Consider the following 23,984-nt stretch of genomic DNA (forward strand, 5'->3'; position numbering starts at 1 on the left):
GCCCTCTCTCCCCCTCTCTCCTCTCTCTCGGTGGGCATGGAGGGATGGGGCTAGAGAGGAGAGGAGAGGAGAGGAGAGGAGAGAAGAGGAGAGGAGAAGTGGCTCTGGCTGCTGCCTCTGCGTCATATTCATACCAGTGCAGCTGAGAGCTGCCCCCCCCTCCCCTTTTCCCCTCCTCCTCCTCCTTCCCTTCCTCCTCCTCCTCCTCCTCCTCCACCACCTCTTTCCTTCCTTCCTTCCCTCCCTCCTTCCTTCCTTCTCATCATCCAATTTGCACACTGCTAGATCCCCCCCCTCCATTTGTGTCTCCTATCTGCATCTGCTCATCACTCTCTCTCTCTCTCTCTCTCTCTCTGCTGGCCCAGCTTGGTTTCCTCTGCGTGGCTGACCCAGGCGGACTTTTTCGAGCGAGCGTGGGCGCAGAGGAAAGAGGAAGACAAAGGTAAGCAGTGAGATGGAGGTGGTTGTTTAAGAGTGTTTGTCTGTGAGAGAGAGTGTGGAGAAGAGAAAAGGAAAGGGGGGGGGGGGTCGCAAAACAGCTGCAAAGACAAAAGGCTGAGAGGTAAGCATTGATGGCATGACCTCACCTGAGATAACAACTATGACACCAGGAGCCTTTTAGGAATTTTAGGGGGAAAAAACAGGGTTGTCAGTGCATGTGAGCAAGTGTTGAGGAGATGTGTGCCTGAGAGTGCAAGGCAGTCAGTGCATCTGTGTGCAGGCACTTTGCTGACTGTCACACAGTGTTATGGAACTGCTGCTGCTGAGTGTTCCCACAGTGTGGAGGGAAGGAGGTGAACGGAGGGGGAACTTCATTATTCTCAGAGAGCTTTTTGAGCGATGTGTGGATGTGTTGACAGAGCGGGAATCTCTGTATCTGCAAAGAGTAGGAGAGTGAGAGGAAGAGAGGAGAGTGACTGAGACAGAGAGAGAGAGAGGGAGAGAGAGACAGAGAGAGAGAGAGAGAGAGAGCACGCCTGACAGTGCAGTCAGTGGTGAAGTGCTCAGCTTCAAAGCCTGATCGCTCCTGGAAACAGAAGCCATTTCCCAAATCACATTCACGCACCCCTCCTTGATTTCTTCTCTCTCGCTTTAATCTCTTCTTTTTTTCTCTCTCTCTTGTTGGGTTGCCGCTCTCTGTCTCTCATATCTGCCTTTGTTCAGAGTTGTCCATTTTACAGTAGCACAATCTTCTGTAAATGTCAAACCCGTAGATCGTGACCTACAAGGCGTACAAAGGACCAAATGGTGACAGAATAGCAGCGAGAGATGAGAGGACTCGGAAAGAGACGGACCTTGTTGAAACAGACAAGAGACAAAAAAGTGTGCGCGTGTGTGTGTGTGTGTGTGTGTGTGTGTGCGCGTGTATATGTGTGTGAGTGAAGGGGAAATGAAAAGAGGGAGGGGGGGAGAAGACAAGTAAGGGGAAAAAGAAGAGGAGGCCCGCGGGGTTGTTCATTGTGTCTCGGTCCTGAGAACAGTGTCTGACACCGTTTATGACATTTAAATGTGATGCCTCTGCCAGTGCGCTGGTGTGTGGGGAATGTGCCCCGTCAGCTTTCGTTTCAGTGGAGACAGTTGTTTGTCTTTTGTTGGTATATTGGTTGTGAGTGACAGAAAACAGGGATCTGAGGTTTGTTAAACTGGGCTTCAACTCACTTGGGGAGGAGGGCTGCCGTAGTGCAGGAGATGGAGTGTAATATGGAGTGATATACCGGACCACTGGTTCTCGACCTTTTTGTGTTTGATGTTCCCTCACAGCCCCATCAGATGAACCACTTCACTGACAGAATCCATCATAACAAACATCTGTCATGTGAAAAATATATTTCACCATTATTCATATAAGAGTGGATGTGGTTACAACTATTTTTTGTACAGATTGACAGAAGCTGGATTTAATTTTACCCATTTATCTAGAACTTTTAGCTTCTTAATTCCACAATTGAACCATAAGTTTTCAACCATTTCAGTAATTTATTCACTACTTTTAGTTCTTATTTTCTTTCACATTTTCCAATTTCTTTTATCGAACTACTTCAACAGTTTATTTATTTATTCACTACTTTTTATTAACTATTATTTGAACTATGTTTCCATGACTTTTTAGCTAACGGTTTAGACGGTTTAGTAGACTCTCAATTGCAACATGAATTCAATTTGTGAATATATTTTTTGATTAAATTCTAATTTCTATTTTGTTGGGCTACTCTACAATCTGTCTATACTAGACCACACTGTGTGTGCGTCTTTGTATTTTGTCTGTCAGTTAAGACTGAGGTTGTTTTTCCTTTAAACATTTTCCATTTTTCTTTTTTCTTGTATTCAGTCACAATAACTCAGTCTGTCATCCATCTGACAGGATCATGAGCAACAAAGACATCCAGCTCACGGGAGTCAGTTATGTGCTCGTGTGTCGGTGTAGTGAAGTGTGAGATTATGAGATTATTGGCCTCGGAGAACAGGCACGCTCGAGCCAAGAGAAGTTATGGGATGAACGGGAAGGGGAAACCACAGACGTGGACGAGGGGAAAGGAAATGAAACAAAATCACATCAAGCCACATCAAGCTGCAGAAAGGTCAAGGTAATATCAACAGGGTGAGGAGATTAAATTGACAGAGTGAAGGAAGATTAAAAAGCAAGAAAAGAGTAGAAAAAGAGAGAGAAGAGGCAGAGGCTGCTGGGCAAACAGTCTGTAGTCGAGTCGTACTGTTTACATGCAGCTCCTGTTGGTTGTGAGCGTGTGCGTGTTGGTACGTGCTCGCTGTTCCTGCCTCCCATGGGTCTCCAGTGTCCCTTCGCTCCAGGTGGGCTTTGCATTTTTAATCGATACTGTCTGTAGTGATTAACACCAGTCTTCTCTCTGCAGCAGAAAAACAGAAGGAAGGGGTGAGAGAGTGAGACAGAAAGAGAGATGGAAATCTGTCATACACGAGGCAGGGTGTGTGAGTGAGTGAGTGTGTGTGTGTGTGTGTGTATGTTTGGCAGTACTGACCCTCTGCCTCTGGGCACCTACTGAGTATGTTTATCTCCCACAGCAGCAACGGGCAAAAATAGACGATGCATCACAGCCGCACACACACCTTGTGCATTTTCTCTTTTTCCTCTCCTTTGCTCTAATTGCCTCCCTCTTGCATTCTGCCTTTCTCTCTCTCTCTCTCTCTCTCTCTCTCTCTCTCTCTCTCACACACACACACACACACACACACACACGCACACACACACACACGCACACACACACACACACACACACACCTTTGCCTCCAATCCATATTACTTACTCCAGTCTCACATACCGTTAAGGCTCTTTCTTCCTATTTCACTGCTCTCTCATTTTCCCTCCCACTTGTGTTGCAATATGCCTATTAATGATGCAGCTAGAGCACCACTGCCAACTTCCTGCCTCTGACAGAGAGAGAGAGAGAGCGAGAGAGAGGAGTGTAGTTGTGGTGTACATGTCCTGCTTTGTACCACTCCCTCTTATCACTCCACCCCCCTGTCTGTGTTGTTTTCCTCAGAGTTGGCCCATGCGAGCAGCGTGTGGACTGAGTGCAGCTGTTTCGTTCAGAGCAGAGCCCAACATGTGAGAAGATGTCTGTTGGAGGTTGTGCTTGTCCCGGTGAGTGCCGACTCTCTCCCTCTCTCTCTCTCTCTCTCTCTTTCCCTCTCCGTCTCTCTTCTCCCTTTTTCCTCTTTCCTCCTCCGTGTCTGTGCTCAGTGGTGCTGTCAGAAAGATGACTTATGTAAAAGTGCTGCAAAGCCGCCTAGGGCCAGCGTCAAGCTGTGTGAGTCTGTGTGTGCATGCATGTGTGTGATGGTGAAGCCATGCTACACTTTCAACACATGTCCTAAAACAAGGTTATAGACTGAGGCTACCACACTTTAGGATTAAGTTGTTCAGCAGACCCTCTCAGTCACGCTAGCTTGCTGTGCAGCAGATCAATGGCTCTTTGAGTTTTGCCACGTACAGAGACACTGAGATATCAATAAGTACTTGACTTGCTGACTCTTTTCCCTCTTTTTGACTCTTTTTCTCAGCTTTATCTGCCAACTGCATGTCTGCTTCTTGATTATTTGTGCTCATATATGTCTAGAAGAGCTGGTAGAAATAATCGCTTGCTGTCATTGGAACTGTTGTTCATATTTGTCCTGGAACTCTATGACGCAAAAGTAGTTTAATTTACTCACAGCAAAATGGTTTAAAGGTCTCTCTTGATGAGTTCAAATCACTGATGAGGGTACTTAAGAAGATTTAACTGAGAGTTGAATTTGCTTAGAGTTAAGCTGCTGTTTGGATAATAGACAGCTCTTTGTCATTGTGACTTTGCATTTTGCATTCCTGCATATTTTCGTTTTTCACGCAGTTGTTACGCTTGGCTTGGCTTTTCCTGGAATCAAGATTCTTGATCTCTTGAGCTTTAAATAACGGCTGCATAAAGTATGATTTACTGCCATTGTTAATGGCTTCTTATTGGTACAATGTATCCACGCTCTGCTACTGTAGAGGAAGGATATCTAGTATTGTCTGAGTCTGTCTGCACATCAGTCTTTGGCGACGCAAAACGTTTTGGGGCAGTTTTTATCAAGTAGATCCTATAATCTGTTCTCTCCCATAGAGTGTTCGGCCCTTTGTGACTTTGGAGCAATTTCTCTTTAACGGTACCCCCAGTGAGAGCAGGCGGGCTACAGAGACAGTTGCCTTGCACACAGTGAAAAAGCCTCGCACTGCCAGGGGACGGGCTCTGTGCAACACAAGGGAGCGAGTAACAGACAGAAATTGAATCGTAGCATCTGCTCGGGGGGATCTCAGAGAGAGCAGATTGAATTAGGGTGTCAGTATCATTTTAATGGGGCTGCTCTGATTCATTGGTAGTCAGCTATCAGATGGAATAATATTAGAGAGGCCTCTGCTTGATGGTCTCCTCTCTGATCACTCCTTACTCTCTCCTGTAGTTTTCCAGTATCTCTGCCTCCTTCGCTCCCTCTGTTGACGGACTTTAACTGTGGAGCAGAAACTTTTTAATGACATCCACATGTTTTTGAAAGATGCACCAAGAACGAGGTCCACCATGTGCATGTTTTGCACCAACATTCAAACGCACACGAAGGTTTTGCACATGCAGGCATGCGTCCAAATAATACACCATGCACGTACACTACATACACTACAGCACACACACCTTCACGAGGATCCTGCTGGGACAAGTTTAGGCTGGTGGATCTCTCAGATAACCACAGCAACATTGATCAACACAGGTTCGCAGTTTCTCTCCCCCTGTGTGTGTGCGCGCTGTAAATCATTATATTTGAAAGCTGGTTTGTTTACATTCTTGCATGATGGTGGATGGAAGATCCTCCCCATCCTTTGTGTGTGTTTCGGCCTTGTAAAAACAAAGCCGCTCTTATTCTAACATCACTTTCTCCTTTCACCTGGTCCTGGTCATCTTTGTTTTGTCATTGAGCCAGAATATTATTGAATAAAGGACTATGATCTGAGCGTATTTGCATGTCTGCCTGCATGTGAGAGAATGTGAGCCATAATAAGGAACAGACTTCTCCTGTCTGTCTGGTTCATTGACAACCCTGTGACATCCTGCTGTTGTTGTGACTTTGCTGTGAATCAGCCTTTTTAGGGCTTTGTTCCCCGCATGAAGGAGATCCGTCCTAACACAGTGGAGCCAATCACATCCTTTGTTCAGACTAAATGGTAAAAATAGATTGCCTGTGAGCTGAAGATACCCCCCCCCTCCATTTTCACATGTACCCACTCAACCATGCACTCCCCTCCGCTCACCACTCTCTCCGTCTCTCACCCATCTCATTCTAACCCCTCCCTCCTGTTTCTGCCTTCCTCATCTCACTCTCTCCCCTTCTTCCTCTTTCGCCCTCTCTTTCCCTCTCTGTCACTCCCTCATCCGTCGTTCACTGCCTTTTGCAGTAACAGTGCTGTTACCTCATGCAGAAAGTCACATGGCTCCTGATTGGAGAAAAGTGGCTTAAAGCAGAGCCAAAATGGCAGCCAAACAGCCAGGGCTTTTTTTTTTCTTTTTTTTTTTTTTTTGATTACCGTTACACAACAACACGACTGCCTCAGCTTTATCTCACTGCACTGAAAGCCTGTGCCTCTCTTTCTTTTCCTCCTCAATTCTTCACTTCTTCCCTTCTCCTCGTCCCCTCCTCTCTCTACACTAGTGAGTCTCTCAGATCTTGTTTGCTAGATCAAAATGGCTGTGTGTGCAGAGGCAGAGAGAAAGAAGGAATGCGTGGGAGACAGAGATGCTGGGGAGTCAGAGAGATGAGGGTGAGGGGGGGTGTGGGTGGAGGGGAGGGAAGGGGGGGGGTCGCGGAGTGGAGACGAGCTGTAGTGATGTCACATCTGCTGCAGGCCGACAGGATGGCAGAGGAAAGCTGGCATGTGCCACACAGGGGGAGGATGGGGAGAAAACTAAATGCGTGGGAAGGAAAAAAGAAGAGAAGGATTTTCTATCAAAGCGCACCTTTATTTGTGAGAGACGTGCAAGTTACAGAGTCTTTAAACATAAAAGCAGGTCTGATACTGAGGTAGAACGTGACAGTAACAGTGCTCAGATTGAAACAGAGCTCTGCTGAAAACAAACGGTGTGAGGACAGCCGCAGAGTTGTTTGAAAGCTGCGTGCTGTATTTCTGTGCCACCTGTGTATGTGGCTTCAAGGCTGTTTAAAGCTCAGGATTGTTGTGTAAATATAAACCATCATTAGATGATTAAATAAATGTATCTTGCTTGTTTGGGCTACTGGTTGGTGTCAAAGATGAACTGTGCAAACAGACCATGAATGGTACCCACTGGATTTGATGAAGAATATGCAAATCATGTTGACATTTTTGCTTCTATTAAGGGGATTTCTGGACAATAAAGTCAGAGCATTAGGAGTAAATAGATGATGTCTGCAGGTGGAGGTGCAGTTTGTGGAGTTGGTTCATTTGTTTGGAGGTGACTCGTGGGGTTTATGGAATTTGTGTTTGAGAGGTGACATTAAAATAAGCATTATCTGAATGTAGGCCATCATGTTGTGGGTTAGATAAAGTGTCCATATTCTGGTAAAATCAAGTGCTGTGTCATAGCTGTTCCATTATTCATTATCTGTGGAGCAGCTCCAAGATTAGTCTCTAAATAACATCATGACTACAGTCTGTCTCTCTGTTGTTTAGTTTAAGAGGAGACATTAAAGCTGAGTTGTGCAGGATGATAAGGATACAATTGTAAATTTCATTTTATGGTGGGTTTACACAGACACATTATAGAGGTTTTGCTGAGACATTTTTTGCAGGACACGTCATTTCGTTCCCTGGATGTTAGCACAACAAGAGAAGCAGTAAAAATGACAGTTTTATAAATGAGGTTCACTGCCCGAACCCACAGTTTAAACTGCACGAGATCCTATCTGTCGATCTACAACAACAATCCTTTATGGCGTATACCTTAGGGATTGGCTAATTCTGTCTGGATTCAAACCAGTGACATCTGTCATTGCAAATGTCCACATCGTCAACCGTCGAACTGACATTCACACACTAGCTTTCTTTGGTTATCCTTCAATTTATCTTGAACACATGCTGTTTAACTTCCTCCTGTCAAGCCACAGAAGCATCCTCTGGGTGCAGCCTGCGTTAGTTCTGTCTGCCGCTGTGTTGCTATCACTACCAGTCAGGTGTCACAACAGTTTCCCTGACAGGTTTGTGCTTCCACTGTGGCGTCTAGAAAAGCGGCAACAGGGATCTGAACATGCTGTTCACCAGCTCTCTCTTCAGATTTTCTTCAATCTCACTGTCATAAGTCTGCGTGCACACAGTATGTCTGAAGGTTTTGGTTTTTTTTTGGTTGATTTTTTCCAAGTGTAAAAGTTGTCTAACTGTACCAGCATTTGAGTAATGGACCAAATAATTAAAAATCCGAGCCCTTTTCTATTTTTCAGTTATATAGACCACATTATTAATTTAAATGACAATGCGTGAAAGGCATTTCAGTGGGAATGCTACGCAACGGGCCCGAGATCTATTAATACAAGTGGGTACATCAGATCTTGTGTAGTACAAGACCAGCTTTCTGGTGACTAAAATAGGACTTAGCTCTCGTGTATATGACTGCCATATTCTGATTCAGCCTTTAGTGTTATCACTGCCTACCAGCCCTGCTTGTCAGGTACTCTGTGCATGTGTGTACTAAATGTGACTCTTAGTGAATACAAATGAAACCGGATTCACTTCTCAGAAGAGAAACACTCCCACTGTAATGCATGAAGTATATCACATATCTTGTGCCATATAATCAACACTTCATTTTGATCCATCTTTATTAGTTTCATGTAATAATACTAATGCAGATTATGCAGACTTCATTCTCTGTCTTAAAACATAAGAACTATTATGGATGTAAAGGTTATTGATTGTTATAATCATGGAATAGGCAAATAAAGCTAAAGATCTAACTGCATGATAAAAATGAGAGATTATATAATTTAAAATGAAAAAAAAAAAGCTATATTAGTCGTGACTAAACTCCTGGAAGTTCATTCTGTTGGATTCTTCTCTGTTCTGCTCTGAAGCATGAGGAAGATGTTCGCAGCGTTTGCCAGCAGAGGGAGATGCTGTTCTATCATGTCTCCATGTGTCAGTCCATCAGCACTGAACAGACATGAACAGACAGCAGACTGGGGAATCACTGTTTCCTACAAGATCTGGGCTCCTAGATCTGGGCTCGTGTTATAACAAAATGCTTTCTTTTTATTTCCCCTGTAACTGTTTAATTATTTATTTTCTGTGATAACCATAAAGGCAGATGTCTTGATTGGACCACCAATACTTTACCTAGAAAGAGATTTTGAGTTGCATCTTTTTCCACAATTTGATGGAAAATATTAGATTTGCTGGACAACATCGTAGTAACAAGAAAAGACTGACAACATTAAAACACTGGAGGAAATATATTCCACCGGTGTCGTTACAACATGAAACTCCAGGTCCAAGCAGTTAGATGGATTGTTTAATTTTTCATTATGATGTAGCTCACAATTCACACTAGATATTTTTGTGGCATTGTCTCCTTCAATCTGAGCGGTGAACACAAGCTGAAGCTGATGTGCTGCTCTGTGCCTGACGTGTGGTTTGTGCATTAAGAGTGACTGGTGTGGGTCAGATGTGTTTACTCTCTCAATGAAATGCATCGCTTTACTTCTCTCATCTGCGCTCCTGGCTTATATAATTCTACAAGCTGACTGGTGGCTCAAGTGAAAGCCTCAACAAATTGAGCTTGAAATGCACTTTGAGACCACTTCAAATATATTTGCTTGTAAACATTAGAGTGGTTATTGATTAAAAGTGAGGCTGCAGATTATACCCTTACATAATCTCGGGCTACGACAGGCTCAAGACTGTGGTCTAAAGGATTTGAGTCATCAGTGAAGGGAATCATTTTTCATGAAGCTTTACAAAGTTGGCTTGAATTAAACAGCATATTTAGGTAACAAGTCAGTATCACAGATTTACTGAACAGTGTAAACAGAACGCCTGAGTTACACTCGATGGATTTAATAAAGGGTCAGTCAAGGCAAAATCTTTTTAATTTTGTGATAGTTAATGTCAGGACAAACTGTAACTTACAAGATGACCAGTGCTAGTTCACATAGTCCCAGCATCCCTAGCAAAATAATTTCACTATCCCCTTATTCACCGTCACTGATTATTATAGACTGAATAAGGTTCAAAGCCCCTGTCATAAAAAAGCTTCATAAATGCACCAAGTTGGAAAAATATTCTCACATACTGCAGATTTCACAGGATATAATCCTGACAGTTTTTGTCCAAGACAACATAAGATAAATGTTACATATCCTGGAGGAAGTATTGTATGTATGTACAGATTTAAACTGACCCAAAGTTGTAAGTAATTCCAGGCTGAGGGATGACTGAAGATCATTTCATGTCTGAGGGGCATCACATCCAATGCAGCACTTAAATAAATAATACTGAACCTGGGGAACAAGTCAGTCCTGTGAATGGGCCTTGTAGGTCCCAGAGTTTCTGTTAAGTTGATATTTAATGTGACATGGTAGAAGCCTTGAAAGGGCTTCATGTTTAGATTTATGGCAGTCTTCCCTCCTAACAGACAGGGGTGGGGCCCAACTTTATTATGCACAATGACATTTTAAGACTGTATTTAAAATAGGTCATAAATTATAGAGCAGAGTAGAGTATAGAGTTATAGTTTGAATTTACGGGTATCATGTCTGTCTAATACTTGCTTCAATGAAAAAACAAAGGGCTACTAGGGTCACTCATTATAAACACTGTCTGTTCAAACCCAACAAACAAATGAATTATAGTGAAGATCTCTAAGTGTCGAAACTACCTAATATGTCAGGTGTAGTTGCATTTCGTAGAATGATGCTGTGACAAAAACATGAAGCCATTTGGTTTTGAATATTTAACACAGTGTAAACATCATATAACTTCAATGAAGAGCTGGAACAAGCTGATACACACCAGAGTATGATGCTCTCAGACTGTAAAATAATATTTGTCTATCCAATATGTATGTTGAATAGGCTGATAGCTGTTAACTGTTCCTCACAGTTGGGACCCACCTTGTATCACTTTGGGGGACACCGGGTCCTGAACAAGACAAACTAGGGGCCCATGTCAGGGAGGTAGGCCCGTGTTTGTCCCGGTCTGTGTGTCGGGATGGGCGGAGGAGCTCTGAGGAGGCGGGGCCTTTGTTTGTTCGTGTCTCGGCTGGCAGGAACAAAGGGTCCTGTAGTAGTAGTAGATAGGTAGCACTGTCCTCCATACAAATGATATTTAAAACATATAGTCGGGGGTTGCAAATTGACTGGAACCAAGGGAACTAGCGGGAGCGTTTTACTTACCGTCGCTTGCCGTCTTGTTTGGGATCGTAGGACTGCATTATTAGCGGCCGGCGCTGGAGCTTTCCCCATCCAGCCGCTCCGGCTAGCACCGAGGCTAGCTGGCTAGAAACACCGAGCGGAGGTGTTGAGCAACACCGCGTTTCGGTGGACCTTTCTCTGCAGGTAACTCAAACTTACAGCCGCTCTACTTTTGCAGCACCACTGGTTCAAAATAAACCGCTGAAAACTGTTCGTAAACAAGCACGGGAAATTAGTAGTGGACGGCGCTGATAACGGTTGTTTAGCAACTAGGTTAATAGCTTAGCAATGGCATCCGTCCTCCGCAAACGGTTAACGAATGCGGCCCTTGGGTTCAGTTTACGCCCGGTCCTGTATGGTAAAATAAACACTGGCTTACTTTTAAATGTCCACGGTGCATGTCCACACATCGAGCCATAAGCAGAGGCCAATAAGCAGAGCAAGTATGTTGGGAGGCTTTGCACATTGCTTTGGATGTTTTACTGGCTGAGGGCCAGCCCCTGGATGCAGCTCTATTGTTCGCAATGAACAGTTTGGGCGGACTAAAGTGCACCAGTTTAATTTATTTAAAGTTAACTTATGAGCAGTCGTGCATCAGAAGCTCTCATCTGATTTTACACAGGTTCCTAAATGAAGCTTGCTCTCAGACTGCAGTCAGGCTTATTCATCTGTATTTGTCATGTGTACTTAAACCCAGGACGCTTCTCTGATCCTGTCTTTCATGAAGATGTTATGTTTGGCCCGTGAAATTGTTATTACATAGATGCTTCTGTTTGACTGGGACCTGTAATCTGCAGATATTGTGTCGATAGGTTAAATTCGGTTGACCTGACTTTATTTGGGTGGGAGTGTATATTAGTGTTTATTAGTCGTGAAAATGATAAGCCTGTCAGCAGTTTTGCATATTGTTTCAGAATATGCAGGTATTATATATTAGAGGTGATATGATACATCTTTATTTGACAGGAGACATCGTGATTAGTTTTAGTGGAGGAGTTTTATTGTGGAGGAATTATTTGTTGCAGTGGAATTTGTGTTTTGCACAATGTTCATTAGCGTCAGACTGAACAAAGACTTATCATATAGGGTTGAATGCTGTCTGGGGCTAATGGCTGGTGCTGTGTTGGGGGGGTGGGTCTATAGGTCAGAGGTAATGCGTAGAGAACCATTGAGCAAGTTCGCCCCCATGGTAATGAGGAGGAGAACATGACCTGCCATGACTCTCTCGGGTATACTGAAGAAAGGGGTGAAAGTGAATTAAGGAGGAGTTGTAGTTGTTGAAGGAGCCGAAAGAGTTCACACAGGCATATTTAACCACAACTCGTGCCCCTCTCCCTCTATTTGTGTCTGTCGTGACCACCACGGTTTGTGGATTGGTCTGTCTGTGGGGCATCCATCAGTTCACCTAAAGTGATGTGAAAAGATTAAAATATATAAAACATCCCAGTTAGGTTTGATCCTGCATTAAAGTGACCCCTGTTGGGAGTCCCATGTTTCTACCCCTTGTCTGTTTTGATTTGTTACAACCACCATTTCATATGCCAAGCTGACAGTGACTGACTGCTTTGCATAAATTGTGACTAAGTCAAAGTAACAAATTAACATTATGTTACCTTCAAGTACCTGTTGGGAATACCTGATTTACACGTATGCATAAACACCATTATCAAATGGGCATACACAGAAACAGTCAGGATCTTGTATGATCCAACATTTCTTTACCCTGTTATGAATGTATCACTATCACATATGTTAAATTCCTCTAGATAACTTTAATATTTTTCTGTATCTGTGCTAAAAAAATAGGGTAACTGCACAGTGGTTATGGGGGGCCAGTCTAGGTCAAATTACTTGGAGTTGTTTTTCTCAGTCATCCTAGTCTGCTACTGTGTCTGAATGTGTGTAAAATATCTTTGGTTAGACCTCATTACACAAAGTCGCTGTCTGTGTGAGGTCTCATTGAGTAGAGATGCAGAATAGATGTTTTCTCAGAGCCCTGAATTGTTTGAGCGTGAATTCCTTATCTGGGCAGACAAGGGTTAACAACAGCTAGGGTAGCCAGTGGGGGGATGGGTAGAGGAGGCAACTAGAGGGGGAGAAACACACAGCACTGAGCAGCATGGTTAGGATCACATTGGGCTGGATGTGGAGGGTTCCCTGTAATGGTACGGATGGTACAAGAACACAAAGAACATGCCAGACCATCTCCTCTCCTAGTATCCTCCCATTTCACTGATTGTTTTCTCAGATTTTCTGCAGGCTAATAAATATTGCTGTGCCCCCCACCCCCCACCCACCCACCCATGATGATTTGTTTTCTTGTCCATTTACCAGATTGAAGATACATTAGATAATGAAAGCAGCAGGAAATTGTTTTGGCAGCATGCTTTTATTTGAGTAAATCTCGACAAAATCATCCCACATTAGATTACTTAGATGATGCTGTGATTTGAATGAGCTAAATCTAAATCTCCTCTAAATCTCTGCTCTTTTTCCCCCCTCCTCCTCTGCCCTGTGGTTGTGTGCAGGCTGTTCGTCAAAGTCATTCAAGCTGTACTCTCCTAAGGAGCCCCCCAACGGCGGCAGCTTTCCCCCCTTCCACCCAGGCGCTATGCTGGACAGAGATGTGGGGTAGGTCTGGGTTATACTGTCAGGACAGGAGATGCTCTGTGAAAAGGAAAATATGTCTAAAACTAGGGCACCTTTTGCATTAATTTAGTCATTAAATCATGTAATTTATTACGTTTCTGATGTCTCCTTTTTACGTCTTGCGTCTTAATTTCATAATTTGTTGCCTCGACCTAGATATTTTTTAAAGAGGAATACAACACATCTCTTCGAGATCTTGATTGTTTTTTATAAATAATGTTCTGTATTGAAGTTTTGGCTGTAGTAATACTGTAGTATTATTTATAATATTTTGGTGTGTTTCAAAGCATATTTTTCAAATCAGGCTGTTGTGATCATCCCATCTTTGAAAGAAATGAGAGTTGACTACACAGAAACATGCTGGTTTTAAATGTGTTGCCTAAAATAGCAAAAATGGAGAAGAAGCAACATATAGCTTAATTAAAAGTGTTCTTATTAAATGTATTCTTGTGTGTTGCGAGTGCTGAATATTTTCACTTGTTTTTCTGTACCTCCCTGCTCTATCTTTACCTGAAACTCCATGTTAGTCATGTAAGATCAGGAACTGGCTCTTAGCAGCACTTTTGCAGCTCTGAAATGAAATGAAAGATTTAAAGGGCATGTCATGTAATGCCTTTGCCATATAGAATGAAAAGCACACAACCTTGTTCTTACTTTGGTTTCTTATAAAATAGTTGCTGATTATATTTTTTTCCCTCCTAGGCCTACACCCATGTACCCCCCCTCATACATGGAGCCTGGAATGGGGTGAGTACACTGATGCTTTAATAGTGAGCATATATTTGTGGTTTGCCCTAGCTCGGAAGTAATTTATAAAACATTTATACTGGGTATAATACCTCTTTTCGTGTTATAAATGTAAGCATTAAATTCACCTGCGATTAACTTTAGTATGAGCCTGCTCTTGGCTCATACCATTTGTTTGCACTGCGGGTGTGGAAAAGTCACTGAAGCAGCTCAAACTCTGGAGTGTTGAATGCTGTTTTCTGTTTCAGGAGACCCACACCGTACGGGAACCAGACAGACTACAGGATATATGAGTTGAACAAAAGGCTACAGAACTGGACAGAGGTGAGAGTGACGTCATCATTTACATAGAGTGTAGTAAAATAATTTTCATTTCATTTTCAAGTTGGTTGTTATTACCATCTGCAATACATGCTTCATGCTGCAGCTTCTGTGAACTACTTACTCTTGACATGTTTCCCCCCCAGATGCTGTTTTTGTGTAGCTAACCATGCTAGGGATTTTGTGGGAAATTAAGATTGAGAACTCACTGACTTAATTTACATTCAGAGTCTAATAGGATTATCTGATCAACCAGGCTAAAACATAATTGGAGTGCCAACTGAGCGCGCAACTGAGTAGCCGTTACGAGCCTTTCTTTGCTGTGAATGTCAGTCTGCACACCAGAACAAATACAGGCACTATAACCTGTCTACACTGGAGGGATGTCAGTTGCAGTTATATTTAAGACCAAGCACAACATCTGATATTTGATTGAACTGCATGCCAAATACTCTTTGAGGAAACGTTCAGGGCCACTTGCGTGCCTCCCATGTTGTGTGGATGACCATCATAAAGCAAGAAGCGGTTAGGGTAATATAAGTGGTACATTTTAGGAAATAGGAATTTCTGCTTCTCCTTTTCCTGCAATTATAGAGTGTTTTTAATTTATTTATATTATCTTATCTCAACTTCCTCACATGTCTGTAGCAAACACAACAGCTATTGTTTTTGATAACTGACATTTACTCCTACCAGGGTTGAATATAAGCTGGTATTTTTTTCTTCTAACATGTGACCCATTTAGATTGTTTTATTAAACCTAATCTGAAGCAGAACTGTTTCATGTTAACAAGGAGAACATTAACATCTATTCTGTCTTCTTCCTGTTTCAGACTTGATCGATATGTTTTATTTTATTGTGATTATTATTAAGTTAAGATTATCAAGTAAATTGGCTCAGGTGCCATTTTCACAACATTTTCCTTTCAGATTTATAGGAATGAAAGACTGAGAGTAATCGTTCTTCCTCTGCTTTCAGGACTGTGACAATCTCTGGTGGGATGCCTTCACCACAGAGTTTTTTGAGGATGACGCCATGCTCACCATCACTTTCTGTCTGGAAGATGGACCCAAACGATACAGTGAGATATTTTTTATTTTAAAAAGAACGTTGAGTTTCAGGTGCAGGTATTTTCAGTTTAATATTAGTAATGTCAAGGCAGTGTGATCCATATCTCATGTTTAAATTTCCATATATTTTTATCTAAATATTTTGAATTTTCAAATGTGCTTGAGAATTTAATTGTAAAATAAGCATTGTGTTAGTTGCATAATGTGTGTCCTTTCTGCTTTATTTTCGATTTGACCCTATTTATGGCTGTGTCAAACTTCCTGGTCCTGTAACCTCCCACATTCCCAATGTGGGTGATTCTGTTTAATTTTTTTTGTATTCATTTTAATTGATGGATCATTTTTGTCTGCAGCCATCGGCAGGACGTTGATCCCACGCTACTTTCGAAGTATTTTTGAAGGGGGCGCCACTGAGCTGTTCTATGTTTTGAAGCACCCAAAGGAGTCCTTCCACAGCAACTTTGTGTCTCTCGACTGTGACCAGTGCACCATGGTGACCCAGAATGGCAAACCTATGTTCACACAGGTATGGTTAATGTCAAACAGAATAAGTCTTTGCTCCTGTAGTTGGCGTCATGACCTCTGACCCCTGATCTCTGATCTCTCTCCTGTGGATAAGGTTTGTGTGGAGGGCCGTCTGTACCTAGAGTTCATGTTCGATGACATGATGAGGATCAAGACGTGGCACTTCAGCATCAGACAACACAGAGAGGTCTTACCAAGGAGCATTTTGGCTATGCATGTGAGTTCCAGACTCAAAAAAAAACCACACACACACACAAGCACACACAAAATGCACATCCTGTACGTTTTAATTATTCATCTCCTCTTTTAACTCAATCATGCAGGATCCCCAGATGCTCGATCAGCTGGCTAAAAATATCACCAGATGTGGGCTGTCCAACTCCACGCTCAACTACCTCCGTGTAAGCAAATTTCCATGTCATAATGTTATTCTTTTTTAATCATTCAGTTCACCCCAGCTATACATTCAACAATCCGCTAACGCTACTTCATGCCTCTGTGGTTCCTCTCTTTGTCTCCCCTAAAGCTATGTGTGATATTGGAGCCCATGCAAGAGTTGATGTCCAGGCATAAGACCTACAGCTTGAGCCCCAGAGACTGCCTGAAGACCTGCCTCTTCCAAAAGTGGCAAAGAATGGTAGCCCCTCCAGGTAACACACACTTTTGATATTGCCTGGGCATTTACAGCCGTGTGGCCCTTACATTCATAAAGTCATGGAGGACCCACATAGAAATCCAGCTGCAGTTGCATGACTTTCTCAACAGGGCTGAGAAATAACAGATTTTTAGAGATTGAAATATTCGATCATGATATCTCTTCTCCCTTTCTGTATTTGTAGCTGAGCCAGCCAGACAAGCTCCAAACAAGCGGCGGAAAAGGAAGGTGTCTGGAGGAAGCACCGTGAGCTCCGGCGGAGGCAGCAACAACAACAGCAACAGCAAAAAGAAGAGTCCAGCCAACAGCTTTTCACTCTCCAGCCAGGTACCTGTAAGCATTACATCTGCTTGACCTCTATCTGCACCTCCAAGTTCAGCTGAGCAAGGCATGGGAGGATGAGATGGAGGGTGGTGGTGGTGGGGAGGTGGGGGGGTTGGAAAGGAAGGCAAGGAGGTTAGAAAGTTATTTGCGGGCGTAGGGGGTGGTAGTTGGGGTTGGTACTGTGCCAAGGAGTAGGTATAGCAGCAGGTCAGAGTAAAGATAGCTTAGGGAAGCTTCTGGAGGTGGGGTTTGGATTCAGGTGTGATGGTGGGGGGTAGGGGTTGATTTGTATAATTCTACTGAGGATTATTAGATTTAGTAAGTAGATCCCCTCATGTGAACCAGTGATGGGCAGTCCCTGGTCCTCTGGGGCCACAGGTTTATGGGTTAAATAGAGGGGGCACAAGTGACCTCCATCTCTAAGTAATGGTTACTATATTTTGGGGCTATGGGGTAGGGGTACCTTGCTCTGATTTCCAGTGGGACAGTTAGGTTTTCTCTCTAAATCCGCTGTATCAACTTTGGTTGTAGAGTTACCTCTAAGTCTATCAGAGCACACGAGTCACACAGCACTGCTGTCTTTGCTTACTTGGTTGCTTGATTGAGTGAACGAGACCCGAGGTGGAATGAAACCCCCCCCCAACTCCCGTGATGCAGCACTCAAGGATCAGGGATGCCCACTGCTGGCCAGTAGGGAGGGCCCCTCGACCCTGGTTCTTGGAACAGGGGCAGGGTGTCAGGGCCACATGGACTACTGAACTGTCAGGGATTATGCCCTGGTAACACTAATGCCTCAGGATTTTAACACTTGGGTTCCTTTGGTCCCTAAAACGTAGCTTGAAGTATCGATTATAGTGCATTTCATTAGTCAAAATGAATTTGTAAAGCTGGAATTGAACCCAGTTTGATCGAATCTAGACCGTAGGAAAAAAAAAAACGTTACAGTTACAACCCGTCCGTGCAGCCAGTCATTCCGCGAACCCCCCTGTATTATGGGGATAATATGTACCGGCCCTTGCTGTCCCCTTTAGGACGTGATGATGGTGGGAGAGCCCACTCTGATGGGAGGGGAGTTTGGTGACGAGGACGAGCGTCTGATCACGCGGCTGGAGAACACGCAGTACGATGGGGCGAATGGCCTGGAGGATGAGGACAGTTTCAACAGCTCGCCTGCACTGGGGGCACACTCGCCCTGGAACAACAAAGCCCCCTCCAGTCAGGAGAGCAAGAACGACAACTCCCAGTCGTCCCAGTAGAGTGCTGAGGCCCCAGTCAGCCCCTTTTTCATTGCTTAAAAAACTACTGGGACCCACCTGAGCCAACACGCTAGCGAGAGGAGTCAGGGAGGGTGGCCTCGAGCACTTGTGTTCAATGAATTTTTTTGTTTTGTTCCGTTATGTTATTTTTAAGACAAAAGGAGAGTGATCAGGGAAAGGGATGATAGCTGATGGACTGATAGAGCTCTTTGCTGTCACATGAAGGACAGGGTCAGTAGAATCCCACTCTCGCTCCCTCACATTGTTGCACATGACCAGTGGTGCTCAGCCTTGGCCCTTGTCTGCTCGGCTCCAGTCAGTCCTCTTAGATGTGTGGTGAGGCTGGCGGGGTGGCGGTGTGTGTGCGTGTGTGTTTATCCCCCCCATCATCGCTCACCACAGTGTTTGGGCCAAAGTTCTGGCGTGTCCTGATGTCCGAGTGCTCGCCATGGCGACCATGTCAGTGGGTTCTTGTTCCAACCTCGGGTCTCTCAGGCGTGCGTTTTCCTTGACGACGCACCTCGTTGTTTCTGTTGTGCTCATTTCACAGGGAAGAAATGCTTAACTTATTTTTTTGCAGGCTGCAGAAAACTGTGTGCACTCTTAGTATCAAAATTCAACGTTCGGTTTTTAAAAACTCAATTATTTGTTTTTGTAGGACCTGGTTGGAACAAAAACCTGTACAGTGCCGGAGCTTGAGGACCGGAGTTGAGAACCACTACGTTAAATCTTAAACACACACACACACACACACACATACACACGCACACACACACACACACACACACACACACACACATGCACACACCCAGACAAGTGCACACACTAGCACACCCACACACACACACACACACACACACACCACACACACACACACACACACACACACACACACACCCATACCCTCACCTACACCTACAACATAAAGCATTGAGGTACTGGAGAGAGGTGGTACGCAGCATGTCTGGACCAGAGCACCAGACGCTACAGAAGTGTGTTTTCATTTTCTATGTTTTAGACTTGTTTTGAGTTTTTTTTTTATTTTTGTAAACAATTTCTAAAAAATAAACAGACAAGCAAGCAAACAAAAACACCCCAGAATATTCTTTGCACTGTTTTCCACTCTTAACTCCAATCTATTTTTCTTATGAATTGACGTTGTATTTTTTTTCTTTTCTATTATTGCTAATGTAAGAACTGTAAAACATCTGAAACCTGCAGTATATTAATGTATAGGTATTGCTGTTAGATCATTCTTATTGTGATGGTAATAACTTTCATGTAAGTCTATGCTCGATATAATGTCATCCATCTGTGTCAGACATCACACTGTCATCAGGTCCATTGGCTTCAGTGCTAGAAAACAGGCTGGGGGAGAACAAGGCTAGTGTTTTAATACTGTACTACATCTTGTTTGATGCGAGTCCAAAGCAGCACACTGGAAACCAGTTTACCCACTAAATTACCATCCAGCGCCTGGTTTGGATCTGTTGTCTTGTCATTGCAGAACTGTTTGCGTTGTCTTGAAATCTCTATCTGGGGGTCCTCTATTCAGAGAACAGAAAACTTCTCAAATTTGCTACTCAAAATATTTTAAAAACAAGTTTTGACAGGATTGTAAAATAAGAAAAAAAAAAGACTTTTGTATTAACTTAAGTTTCCCAGAAATGTTTTTAATCACAATTAAGAAAGCTGCAGACCAAGGAGCTACATGTAAAGATTCTTTAGATATTGATTACACTGCGCTGTTTTATGTTTTATGAAGAATCATTTTGTTGGCTTTACTCCTCATGTTTGTGTCTGTGCTTGTATATTTTTAGCTAGTAATTTCTGTAAAAGTTATTCTATGTATTCCTCCCTAGAACTATGAGAAACTCAATCTAATGTAAAGAGATGAAAAGCCTCTTAAAGTTTTTTTAAACGTGATTTTTAATGGTACAATCACTGATAAAAGAATTTTGCCCTCATTTTAGCAAACTGTATTTATTTTTCTATGTACTGACATTCTGTTTAGGTCCCACCCACCTGTACAATACTCATGATAATATATGGAGGAGTTTGTGGGGCTGCTGAGTCAGTTAATGCTAATAGAGGTCATTCCATTACTTTTGTTCTTTGACATGCGGCTCCCAGGTCATTCTGACCTGTTTATTACAAATGTTCAGTATGTTCACAGTAAAGAGATATTTAATAGCCATTCTCTGCTGTTGTAGGTTTCTGGTCTATCTGAAAACTTGTCAGATGCACTGAAAACCAATAAATAACCACATTTAGAGAAAACGTTAACCTCTTAGTTGTCCTTTTTTTTTTTTTTTTTCTCTGAAGTTGCTCAAGTTTATGGTGATCCTCGAGCTCTTCAGATGCTGGGAATGTGCCACAATGGCGCAACCTTTAATGAGATTTAATAAAATGTACCTATCAATCATATTTTTTTTTCTTTTTATGGTTTTGTATTTGATGGATATTTTTCAGATACAGTTAAAGTGAAAAATAAGTGAAAGGTGATATTTCATTAATGGTGAACTATTCTGACTATCCTGCATAAAGGACTCACTGGACCTGACCTTAAGCGGCTGTGTCAGGGTTCCCTGTTTACATACATACTATAAAATGAAAACACTTTACCAAAATCCCAGATCCCCTGCTGACAGATACTGGATAGCAATTTGCCGACTCTCCCAGCAGGGGTCTCTCAGAGCGCCATTGCAGACTGAGCAGCCTGTCAGAAATTCCTCCATCTTTATATCTGGCAGAAATATTGTCTGTAAATCCACACTGAGCTGCAGGCTGTTGTGTTTAAATCCTTATTCATTGTCTCTAGCACCCCTAGTCTACTTTAGTGGTTTATCGTTTCAGCAGGCTGACACAGAATTTAATCTAGGGGCAACTTAACAACACTGTGTTTCCTAAGTTGATGTAATTTAGGGAACATAAGGGTTTGTGAGACAGATGAAATGGCAATGCACCCATAGCTGGCTCTTGTAGCACCTCATCGCAGGGGTGATTTTATATCTATATTTTTTTCCAGGTTTCTGTCATTGATAATTCATGTATAAAGATGAATTTTCACTGAAAAACTCTGTTGTCTTTATTGGACTCAGCTATGATGGTTCTTTATAGGAAAATACTTTACTTACTCTGGTGTGGACATGTTATTGTTTTTTTTGTTTTTATCACACAGAACTTGAACAAGAGAATCACACACACACACACACAAAAAAAACTACACTAAAAACAAAATATCACTGACATTTTCTCCAGTAATCGTGGGAAAACAGCTGTTCAAGTATGCTCTGGTAAATCTGACCTCGGCGCATTTTTCAACCGCAGAGAAATCATGTTCCAAAAATTAGTTTTAGTCTCTTGGCATGCAAAATGGACACCAGAGCCGCCCCCTGTTGCACTTTGTTGAATTTCCTTATTGAAACAGTGTCTGAAGTGTAATTTGAGATAGACCCTGAAGCATTGTTTCTGACTTGATAAACAAGAAATCTTCAAGGATGCATTTCTCAGTGTGGCCCATTTCTATCTGCCAGGTTTTTTTTTATTTATTTAATTCTTTCTTGCCAGGGCAGAAGTAATTTAGAAAATGACTGCCATGTTGGTTAGCAAGAAAAGAGAACAGATAACTGATGACAGGAACTGTGCATGTAATAGATTGCCAATGTTACAGATAGCTGATAAAGCAGAGCTATGGGCCTGTTTTCTCTGTAAAGCTGATGAATCTGATGATCTCAGACATACTGTTTATTAAAAAGGCCAAATGGAGACAGAGGAGCAGAGTGCTGAAACTGAGGATACTGTCAGTGATTCAAGTACATTTTTGTGATAAAAAGTAAGATTTCCAAAGCTTTTGAAAAAACAGGCACATGATGGGCTTCAGGTGTCATTTGAGCATGGAAGTTAATTCTTGACCGTGGAGTCTTATGTTTGACAAAATCTTCTACAACTTAAGGTACACTTACTTGCTTTTTTGAGAACTTAACCAAAATTGTATCAATAAAACATTAAGTAATAAACAAATCCTGCCCATTTAATACAACTTGATTTGACTTTAGCAAAAGCCCAAGACAAATGAAGCCAATTAATTTGAAAAACAGAAATGTTTGACTGACTATAATATAATATAATATAATATAAAATAATGTAATATAATACAATATAATATAATATCCAATATAATCCAATATAATCCAATATAATATAATATAACGTAGCACAATATAATATAATATAATATAATATAATATAATATAATATAATATAACATAACATAATATAATATAATGTAATATAAAATAATATAGTATAATTAAACTGGACAGATGGCATTCGTCACAAATGACTCTTTTCAGCTGCTCTTTGCTGCTCCACCTTCCACTTGAAAATACTCAAAAGTCCAAAGGTGTTCTATAGGTTTCAGGTCAGGGGCCACAGTCTTCACTTTATTGTTCTCTAACAGCTCTGTGATTTTTGTGTGTTTGATCATTGTCATGTTCATTCCTCTCCTGCGAGGCTTCTTGGGACTGGGCAGTCACTGTTGTAGTACTTTGAATCATTTATCATTGTAGTGATGTTGCAAAGGGGTGTACTCAGTTTTGTTGTATACTGTAGTTCCTGTTAGTATAAACTACAATTTTGCACCAAAGTCAGTCAGAGACTCAACTTCAATCCCTGTAAACTGTGGTTGTATGATTCACAATAAGCTGGGAAGCCAGTGAGGGATCTTGTCCTTATCGCAACACAAACAGAACAACCCAGTAGGAGTCACTATTGTTGCGTTAAAGACATGATCCCTCACTGGCTTCCCACCTATGAACACAGTTGGGTGTGGGCGCCACTCAAACTGAGAGAAAGAGGAGAAAAAAACCTTATTTTCAAAAGCCACTCTTTTTTTTTTTTACAAGGGAGTTTAAAGGAGTTTCACATGGTGTCCCAGAGCCGTTGTTTCAGGAACACAGAATCAGTGACAGCACTGGAAGGCCTTGATAGTCTTCACATGCCAGAGCTACTTGGTGAGAGCTCTCTTGGTAGCAGATTAAAGGCTCAGCCTGTAATTGATGACTCTGGGTCGAGGTGTACCAGGGATGAGTGATTGGCAAGTGACTGTGCACCTGATAAGGCAAACAAGAGAAGAGGAAAGAGACAAGTGTACAACTCCTTCCGCTTTATGGGCTTCAGTAGAGTTTAGAAAGGGAATATCAGATTTACGACTGTGGTACAATCTTGTTCCGTTTTGTGCAAATGCATTTTCTACCCTGTAGCTGTGGAGGAGTCCCGACTGCCAGCGTCTCGTCACACAGGGCGGGGGGATATCACAGAGCTCTGCAGGTTGTAGACCTAGTTCTCAAACTAGACTTCAGAGACAGTGATGATGAAACAGTGATCTCATGAGAATAATATAGTAATAACAGTAACTCTATCTTGTTCCTGTGAGGTGGTTCTTCTCCTGAGAGTACTTTAATACTAGTCTGAAGAGCATTATTGTTTAATTCTTGTCTTGACTTGTTCAGCT

The 23,984-nt window shown here is 42.4% G+C and overlaps 1 protein-coding gene across 6 annotated transcripts; it reads left to right on the forward strand.

Annotated features, from left to right (window-relative positions):
- Positions 1-251: 251 nt before the first annotated feature.
- ldb1a (LIM domain binding 1a) lies at positions 252-20,896 on the forward strand. 6 transcript variants are annotated; one of them, XM_056395466.1, is made up of 12 exons: positions 252-442; positions 3,520-3,620; positions 13,450-13,552; positions 14,273-14,317; positions 14,566-14,641; positions 15,618-15,720; positions 16,063-16,235; positions 16,329-16,451; positions 16,558-16,635; positions 16,761-16,884; positions 17,074-17,222; positions 18,245-19,121. In XM_056395466.1, the coding sequence occupies exons 2-12, from the start codon at positions 3,593-3,595 to the stop codon at positions 18,467-18,469; spliced, it is 1,227 nt and encodes a 408-aa protein (XP_056251441.1). In that variant the 5' UTR covers positions 252-442; positions 3,520-3,592; the 3' UTR covers positions 18,470-19,121. The 6 variants fall into 6 exon arrangements, with proteins under 6 accessions (XP_056251441.1, XP_056251442.1, XP_056251445.1 ...); XM_056395467.1 differs by having other exon boundaries at positions 253-442; positions 17,074-17,216; XM_056395470.1 differs by lacking the exon at positions 18,245-19,121 and adding an exon at positions 19,128-20,896 and having other exon boundaries at positions 259-442.
- Positions 20,897-23,984: the final 3,088 nt, after the last annotated feature.

Source organism: Seriola aureovittata, chromosome 14, assembly GCF_021018895.1.
Source record: "Seriola aureovittata isolate HTS-2021-v1 ecotype China chromosome 14, ASM2101889v1, whole genome shotgun sequence".
In the NCBI taxonomy this organism is placed as follows: Eukaryota; Metazoa; Chordata; class Actinopteri; order Carangiformes; family Carangidae; genus Seriola; species Seriola aureovittata.

Bases quoted from the DNA above. Each gene is read 5' to 3' on its own strand.
- ldb1a (XM_056395466.1), top strand. From the start codon at position 3,593: ATGTCTGTTGGAGGTTGTGCTTGTCCCG. The intron at 3,621-13,449 runs GTGAGTGCCGAC...GGTTGTGTGCAG, and splicing joins TGGAGGTTGTGCTTGTCCCG to GCTGTTCGTCAAAGTCATTC. The intron at 16,452-16,557 runs GTGAGTTCCAGA...TCAATCATGCAG, and splicing joins GGAGCATTTTGGCTATGCAT to GATCCCCAGATGCTCGATCA.